This window comes from Cyanistes caeruleus, chromosome 26 (genome assembly GCF_971803275.1).
Source record: "Cyanistes caeruleus chromosome 26, bCyaCae1.hap1.1, whole genome shotgun sequence".
Lineage (NCBI taxonomy): Eukaryota > Metazoa > Chordata > Aves > Passeriformes > Paridae > Cyanistes > Cyanistes caeruleus.
In genome coordinates this window covers 2,989,135-2,996,358 of record NC_141726.1, presented here as the reverse complement: position 1 = coordinate 2,996,358, position 7,224 = coordinate 2,989,135, and the positions used below count along the sequence as shown (strand labels likewise).

Sequence of the window (7,224 nt, the reverse complement as noted above, 5' to 3'; positions counted from 1 at the left end):
TAAGTGCCTGAGGACAGTTGTGACACAGCCACAGGCCCTTCCCCAGCCTGATACCAGCAGGGATTGTGTCACCCATGCACAGGACCAGCTCCATACTTCCCACACCCAAGCTCCTCCCAGGAGCTCACAAGGGACACACTGCAGCCCCGTGTGCTGCCCTTGCTGCTGCTTTTCCATCACTGCTGTCCCAAGAGGGGTGCTGGGGAGGCCGCTGGGTGTGTGGGGTTTGCAGAAATTCGTATTTCCTGGCTGCTGTGGGTAACGGTGTTGGCCAAGAGCTGTTGGGACAGTGCTGGGATAGCAGTTGGTGTTTCTTGTCACACTCAGCCTTGAGCCAGCCTGAGGTGCCCAGTGTTCCCAGCTCCTTGGCCTGAGTGGCCACACCTGGGGAGTGCAGCCTCCTGGTCTGCAGTGGAACCTCTGTTCTGCCATCCTGCTTTGTTCCATGGCTGATTCCCGGCCCTGCTGTCAGTTCAATTGCCTGGGTCAAATGCATTTGGCCAGAAGGAATATCCACGCTGTCTCCTGGACCAGGCACAGGCCAGGACCAGCCAGGATCCCTGGTGTCACACAGTCTGTGGGTTTTGGTCCCTCTGTGGTTTGGGTTTCACTTCCCCTCTGGCTCAGGGTGACAGAACCACTGTGAGACCCTGGTGAGTGTGAGCTGTCACCCAGCTGCGGTCCTCTCACCCATGCACTGGCCCCAGCTGCCCCTGCAATTGCAGCTCTGTCACACAGGGACCCCCACGGTGGCACAGATGGCACAGCCCTGCCCAGGGCCGGAGAAGGTGGGTGGGTGGGGGCTCCAAGCTGGGGATGGCCAGGGGACACACGGCTCTGTGGAGCTCTGCTGTGCCAGCGGTCCCTGCCTGCGATCCCATCCTCACCCAAACCCTCTCCCACAGCCGAGGCTGACGCTGCCTTCCCAGCACAGAGAGTCCCGTGGGTCTGGCCCTGGTGTCCATCATGTGCTGGGAGCTTTGGTATCCCGCTAGGATGGCCAGGCAGCCCCAGGAAGGGCACGAGGTTGGCTCCGGAGCAGGAGTCCTCTGGTGGGGCACGGGGATGCGGTGTGGACCAGCACCGAGGTGTGCTCTGCTTCAACTTCCTTCCCAGCACAGAGCTGATTTCCTCTGGCATCACACGTGTGGTATGGGGCTGGGGAAGCCTGGCACTGCACGGCACCACTCGGCCTCGGGGGCAGCCCCACATCAGCAGGTAGAGGGGAGCAGTGGCGTCTTCGAGGGTCCCGGGCACAGGGATCATCCCAATGGCAGCACTTGTGTGGGATCACACTGCTCCAGGGCTGGGCCGTGCCCTGGGCTCCAGGAGAGCTGCCCATAAGGGGCTGGCAGGATGCCAAGCACCTCTGAGCACCATCACCCCTGGAGCCACCAGAGCGGAGGAGCACTGGGGCCTTGGATAGGGGTGTCCTCATCCCTGCAGCCCTTGGAGCTTCAGCCATATCTTTGGGTGATACCAGCAACATCTTTGGTGTCTGCAAGGTCTCTGTGACAAGGGCTGTGCTGGTGACAGCAGCAAGCACCAGGCACCATCAGGGCTGCTGGCCCACCACAGGGACATGATGACCCACTACAGTGACAGTGCAGCTGACCATGGGGACAGGGGGACCTGCTGTGAGAACAGGGTGGTCCATGGGCACATGTCCATGGCCTGATGTCCTGTGTCACACCACGCCAGTGGGCTTGTCCTGGCATGACCCCAGGGTGCAGCGGTGCTGCTGTGATGGTGGTGGAATGGCATCCTGCCCCTGCTGCAGCACTGGTGCTCAAGGGAGCTGCTGCTGCTCTGCCACACACGGAGGAAACGCCAACCACAGCAGGGCTGGTGTGGGGCTGTGAGAGGCCTCACCTCTCACAAGGGTCCTTCCCCAGCACCTGATGAGCCCCATTGCTCCCCGGCAGCTGCAGCCACAGATGGACTGTGAGGGTGAGGACAGGGAGTGAGTCCTGGGCTGGAGGAGAGGGAAGGACAGGGATGTGCCTGGGCGAGGCCCCCTGGGCCAGGGAATGGCACATGCAGGAAGCACTTCCTGCCCCACTCTTGTCAGTGCCAGTCCCAGCCTCAGCCCTGCTCCTGCCTCTCTCCAGAACTCCCAGCACCAGCAAGGATGAAACCAACCAAGCTCCCATTTACCAAGAGGATGGCTCCTGCTCCCCCAGTTCCTGCCAAGTCCAAACCAGCCCCCGTGCTGGCCACCAAGTAAGAAACAAGTGGCTGTACTGGGGTGTCCAGGGCCACTGCAATGTCCCAGTGCCAGCCCCATTGTGGCTGTCCTGGTGTGGGGCTGGCAGCTCCCCAGCTGTGCCACTTCACAACTCTGCTGTCCCCAGGCCCAGTGACCCCCAGCCTAGTGCCTCAGCTGACATGGAGCAGGGCACAGCCGGTGACCCAGGTAGGCTGCAGGGGCCGTGCAGGGGCTGCAGGGGTGGCTGGGCCCTGCCCAGGACCAGGTGCTGATTCCTGTTCTTTCTCTGGCAGATGCCAATGGCTTCAACACAGTGTTGGTTACCACAGCCAGGCTGAGCCACCCCACAGCCATGCGGCCACAAGTACCCAGCCAGCAGCCACCCAGCATCGCCCCAGGGAGCATGGGGGGACCCTGTGAGGGAGAGCAGACCCAGGGGCTGCCCCATGCTGCCTTCTGTGCCCCTGTCCCCAGCTCAGGACAAGTGTCTGTCCCGCCATGGAGCACAGATGGGCTGGAGGTGTTGGAGGGGAGGTCAGTAGCCCTGGAGGACCTGAAGGCTGAGGTCCTCACCCTGCACATCCTTGTGGACCTGATGCAAGTCCAGCACCTGTGAGTGGGGATGGGGGTGTCAGGGAGTCCCCAGTGGCTCCTGGCCATTTGCTGCTTGTTCTGGCCCCGGCTGAGCCATCCTGGCGTGTTGCAGGCGGGACCTTCAGGACCTGCAGCAAGAGCTGTGCCAGGAGCGGACTCAGCGCCAGGCGCTGCAGGTGAGTCCCTGGCAGGGGTTGCCTCATCCTGGGGTTCCCTATGTCCCCCAACAATCACAGCCTTTCCCCACAGGTGTAGACAGAGCAAGTGAGGAAGGGGCTGGCCAGTTAGCATGTGGGGGCTACGGTGCCCGCCTATGGAACAGGGCAGGTGGGTGGCATATGGTTCCGTGTACCCCCCTGGCCTCGCTGCCCCCAGCCCAGTTCTGCACCCATTGGGTACAAATGCCCACCCCACACCCAGACACTGCTCCTTGAAGAATAACAGCCCCTGGATCTATAGAAATTGTTTAAAATAAACTGTTTTGGGTACAGAGTTCTGTGTGGGAGCTGCTCAGGGCTCTGTTGTTGGCTGCCATGCCCCTGAAGGGCTGGCCTGGTCCTGCCGGGCACAAAGGGTCCCACCGTGGCACAAGGATGGGGTGTCCAGGGCAGGGTTGGGGCAGGGTCTCCTCCTTCTCTCCCTCCAGCTCTCCCTCCTCTGCCTCCACCCCCGCACAGTTTCCCAGGCCAGCTCCAGTCCCAGCCCATCCTGGCCTCCAGCCATTGGAGAACATCTGGAAAACATCTGGATTTTGCTGGCGCTGGCGGCGGGGGGGAACCAGCCTGGGAAGGAGCTATTTTTATAAAGCTGCTAGGGAAGGGGGGCCAGCACCCCGTGGGGCTGTGAGTGGGGCAGGATGCAGCCCAGCCCGGCGGGAGCTGCCGCATCCCTGGGGAGCAGCGGCCGGCCCAAAGTCCAGCAGGAACATCCGCCTCGGTCCGGCCGCAGGGCGTTGGGTCACGGCGGGCGGTGCCGGAAAAGACCCGGCTAATTTTAGTGGGGCCGGGAAAGAAATTAGCTCGGGGAGGGGCCGAGACCGTCCCTGTGTCCAGGGCCCCCCAAAACGCCAGACCCGCCACACTGGGCTCTAGCTCGTGTAGAACAGCACCATGTTTGTGGGGCAGGGGCCCACGGCACAGCCCGGCCGTGCCTCACAGGGTGAAACCCCCGGCAGATCCCGGCTGAGCCGGGCAGCAAGGGCTGCTCTGTCCTGTCCCTGCCCCGTGTGTCCCGGGGCTGCTCGGCTGGTGCCAGCCGTCGTACCAATGGCTCAAAGTGCATCGTGCCCCACAGTGGCGGGGGTGAGTCCAGCCCCGAGGGTGCCAATGACATTGGGGTCTGTCTCTCCGTGCTGCAGGGACAGTCCAAGGCAGCTCCTCCAGCTCAGGGGCAGCAAGCAGCCCCGCTGTCCTCCTGGTCCCTCCTGGCACGGTGTGGGTCCAGTGGTGCGGGAGCAGAGCCCGTGCCAGGGCAGCTGCCGGGCTCAGTAGTAGTGGACGCGGCCCAGGGTGCCGATGGTGCCGGAGCCCAGGATGTCGGGCTGCCCGTTGCGCCAGATCTCGCGGATGATGCGCTCACGCTCCTCCAGCCGCTGCGCCCGCTCCAGCTCCTCGGCCGACGCGAACACATTCACGGCCAGCGCCCCGTCCCCGGGGCCGTGGCCTTCTAGCGGGATCTCGGTCACCGGCAGCAGCGATTCAGACGCTGCGCGGTCGACGGTGTCCTCTTCGTCCTCCTCGTCCTCGTCCTCGTCGTCCTCGCTGAGGTCGTCGGGGCGCGCCGGAGGCCGCGGGGAGGGCCGGCAGGACAAGCGCAGCACCAGCAGGCACAGGGTGAGCACCAGCCCGAAGCAGACGCCCAGCACGAAGTAGAGCCCGAAGCTCTCGGGGTTGGCTGCAGGGGGAAAGGAGGGGGTGAGGGACCCACCCGCGCCTGCCGGGGCCCCGCGGTGCCCCCCAGATGCGTCCCGACTCACCTCGGATGTGGGCGTACGCGGCCATGCTGTTGCTGAGCAGCTCCATGTCCCTCTGGCGACTCTCCATCCTATCCCTGGCAGTTCTCAGCGGCTCCAGGGACGGCACATGCTTGGCATCTGCGGTACACGGGCAGAGCAATGCTCTGTAGGGGGCTGGGATCCCCCCCGAGTCCCCTGTCCCTTTCAAGGCTGTGCCTGGATGAGCTCCAGCTGAGCAGGGGCTCGTGTCTGGGCCGGGCTGCTCCATCCAGGGCTGGAACCCCACAGATGCTGAACAGGAGCCGTCCCACTCCCACCGCCCTCCATCCTTCCTGAGGGACCGGGACGGCTCCTCCTGGACACATCAGGCAGGTCTGTGGCACTGAGCCAGGCTTTCTGTCCCGTGCCCGGCCATGGGATGGGTCATGGGGCAGAGCAAGGTCCCAGAACCAGGCTGCCCGTGCTCACGTGCACACATGTGTGCTCTACATGCCCGCTTGGGACACTGCCCCTGTCCCTGTCCCTGTCCCTGTCCCTGTCCCTGTCCCTGTCCCTGTCCCCCACACTGCTCCAGCCCAACTCCAGCCTTGGCCCTTTGCTGTGGGGCCCTGTAGAACAGGGTCAGGCAGAGACAAGGCCAGGCACAGCACAAAGGCCACCAGGACAGGACAGCGGCCAGGAGGAGAGGCAGACCAGCAGGAAGGATGGGCAGCAGGGCAGTGGGAAGGATGGGGGGCAGGACAGCAGGCAGGGCAAGGTGGGAGGAAATCTGGCCCTGGCAGGGGACGAGCCCATTCCCAGAAACGGCTCCAGAGAGAGAGGAATGAGGAAAGAAATGCAGAAAATGTGACACATCAGCAAAACCATCCCGGACGGTCCAGAGCTGAGGGGCCGCGGCACATCCCAGGGCTGGGCAGCCCCTCTAGTGGACACCCCAAAATGAGGCCAGCAGGGTCCCCAGGAGGGGCGGGCACCCTCCCCGTGGAGCAGCTAGCTGCACGGCCAGCCCCTGCCCCGGCAAGGGACTGCTGGGGGGCTGGAGGGGCACAGCCCTACCACGGAACCCCAGGGATGATGAGGGCCAGGCTGGCTGTAGGGCCTTGCGGGTCCCCAAGAGCTGAGCCCCGAGTTGCTCGGTGCTGCGTCCCCAAGCATTACACTGCGGCCCCAAGCCGCCTGCTCTGCATCTTCAACTGCTACGTCCCCACAGCCCGAGTTCTGTGTCACCAAGCCCTGTGCCCTCAGCCCCCCTGGCCCTGCACTGCGCCCGCGTTCCCAAAGCCAGAGCACCCGAGCCGGGACGGGACCGAGCCTCGACACCCGCCGTGCCCGTGGGGCTGGGCGGCCGCGGGTGCCCAGGTCCCTCCGGGTGCCCCGGCCTGAGCCCCACGCCGTGCCCGGGCTGGTACTCACCGCGGTGGGAAGGCCGGTGAGTACCGGCAGAGCCGCTGCACTTTGGCTGAAGCGAGGGAAGAGAGAGCAAGGTCTGTTTAGCATTAACGCTGCAGCAACAGGAAATAGTTCGGAGGCGGCTGGCGGTCAGCGCTCCCGCCGGAGCCAATGGCAGCCCCGGCCGGTGCTGAGCGGGCGCGGGGCCGGGGCTCGTCCCGCTCCCCCGGGACGCCGCGCTCAGCCCGGCCGTGGAACCGCCCCGGAGTGGGGCCACAGGCGGCTCCAGGCCCCATACCGGCCTTGTCCAGCACCCATCTGGCTAGGCCGGGCTTGGCTGTGCCCAGCCTAGGCTGGGCTGGCAGTGCCAGACCCTCGGGGCTGGGGGGGCTCAGCCTCAGCTCGGGCTCAGCGGTCGCCGTGGGCTTGGGGGAGCTGCCGGGGATGGTTCCAGCCGCACGGAGGTGGAGGCCGTGCAGGGTGCAGGCCCTGGCTCAGCCCCGCTGGCCGAGGTGTGGGACATGCCGGGGCCGGTAGGGTCGGACCTCGGGGACTCGAGGCTCCGCGTTCCACCTCTGTCCCCAGCGGCCGCTCCGGGCTGGGCTGGCAGGGACAGGCTCAGTGGCTCAGCGAGGGCAGGGCCTTTGGAGCGGGACAGGGCTAGGGGGCCCATGGGACACTCAGGGCTGCTGATCTGTGAGCCTGGCCCTCCCCTCACTCCCAGAGCACATGGGTACCCCAAAATCCCCTGTGCCACCCACCCCTTCCCTGTGGGGTCGTTGGGCTTCATATGAAGTTTTATTGCCGACATGCAGGAGTAGTTCTGATGTAGTACAAAAATAACGTCTTTATACAATTTTTTTTCTTTTTTTTTTTTTTTTTTCTTTTTCTTTTCCTTACAACAGGCTCTGTCCTGCCGTGGCCCTGTGGCCCCCCCATGCCCCCTGCACCACTCCCTTCCAGTTTGCCTTAGCACAAATGGATTGACCAGTGCTGCCACTGCAGAATCCTGGTGAGATACAGCCTCAGGGAGTCCCAGAATATTGCTTTTTGCTTTAACATTGGGGAAAAACAGTAA

At 64.4% G+C, this 7,224-nt stretch overlaps 2 protein-coding genes across 3 annotated transcripts; one reads left to right on the top strand and one right to left on the bottom strand.

The window, feature by feature from the left end:
* The first annotated feature begins 996 nt into the window (after positions 1–996).
* Positions 997–3,244, top strand: LOC147649266 (uncharacterized). Its single transcript, XM_086863915.1, has 6 exons — positions 997–1,026; positions 2,072–2,223; positions 2,355–2,416; positions 2,503–2,821; positions 2,916–2,979; positions 3,179–3,244. The coding sequence occupies exons 1-6, from the start codon at positions 997–999 to the stop codon at positions 3,242–3,244; spliced, it is 693 nt and encodes a 230-aa protein (XP_086720041.1).
* Positions 3,245–3,255: 11 nt separating this feature from the next.
* Positions 3,256–6,828, bottom strand: EVA1B (eva-1 homolog B). 2 transcript variants are annotated; one of them, XM_086863688.1, is made up of 3 exons: positions 6,171–6,828; positions 4,779–4,895; positions 3,256–4,696 (listed from the first exon to the last, which is right to left on the bottom strand). In XM_086863688.1, the coding sequence occupies exons 2-3, from the start codon at positions 4,843–4,845 to the stop codon at positions 4,287–4,289; spliced, it is 477 nt and encodes a 158-aa protein (XP_086719814.1). In that variant the 5' UTR covers positions 4,846–4,895; positions 6,171–6,828; the 3' UTR covers positions 3,256–4,286. The 2 variants fall into 2 exon arrangements, with proteins under 2 accessions (XP_086719814.1, XP_023796737.2); XM_023940969.2 differs by lacking the exon at positions 6,171–6,828 and having other exon boundaries at positions 4,779–5,153.
* Positions 6,829–7,224: the final 396 nt, after the last annotated feature.

Bases quoted from the DNA above. Each gene is read 5' to 3' on its own strand.
- EVA1B (XM_023940969.2), bottom strand. From the start codon at position 5,025: ATGGAGCAGCCCGGCCCAGACACGAGCCCCTGCTCAGCTGGAGCTCAT. The intron at 4,697-4,778 runs GTGAGTCGGGAC...TTCCCCCTGCAG, and splicing joins CGCGTACGCCCACATCCGAG to CCAACCCCGAGAGCTTCGGG.
- LOC147649266 (XM_086863915.1), top strand. From the start codon at position 997: ATGGCCAGGCAGCCCCAGGAAGGGCACGAG. The intron at 1,027-2,071 runs GTTGGCTCCGGA...CACTCTTGTCAG, and splicing joins AGCCCCAGGAAGGGCACGAG to TGCCAGTCCCAGCCTCAGCC. The intron at 2,417-2,502 runs GTAGGCTGCAGG...TTTCTCTGGCAG, and splicing joins GGGCACAGCCGGTGACCCAG to ATGCCAATGGCTTCAACACA.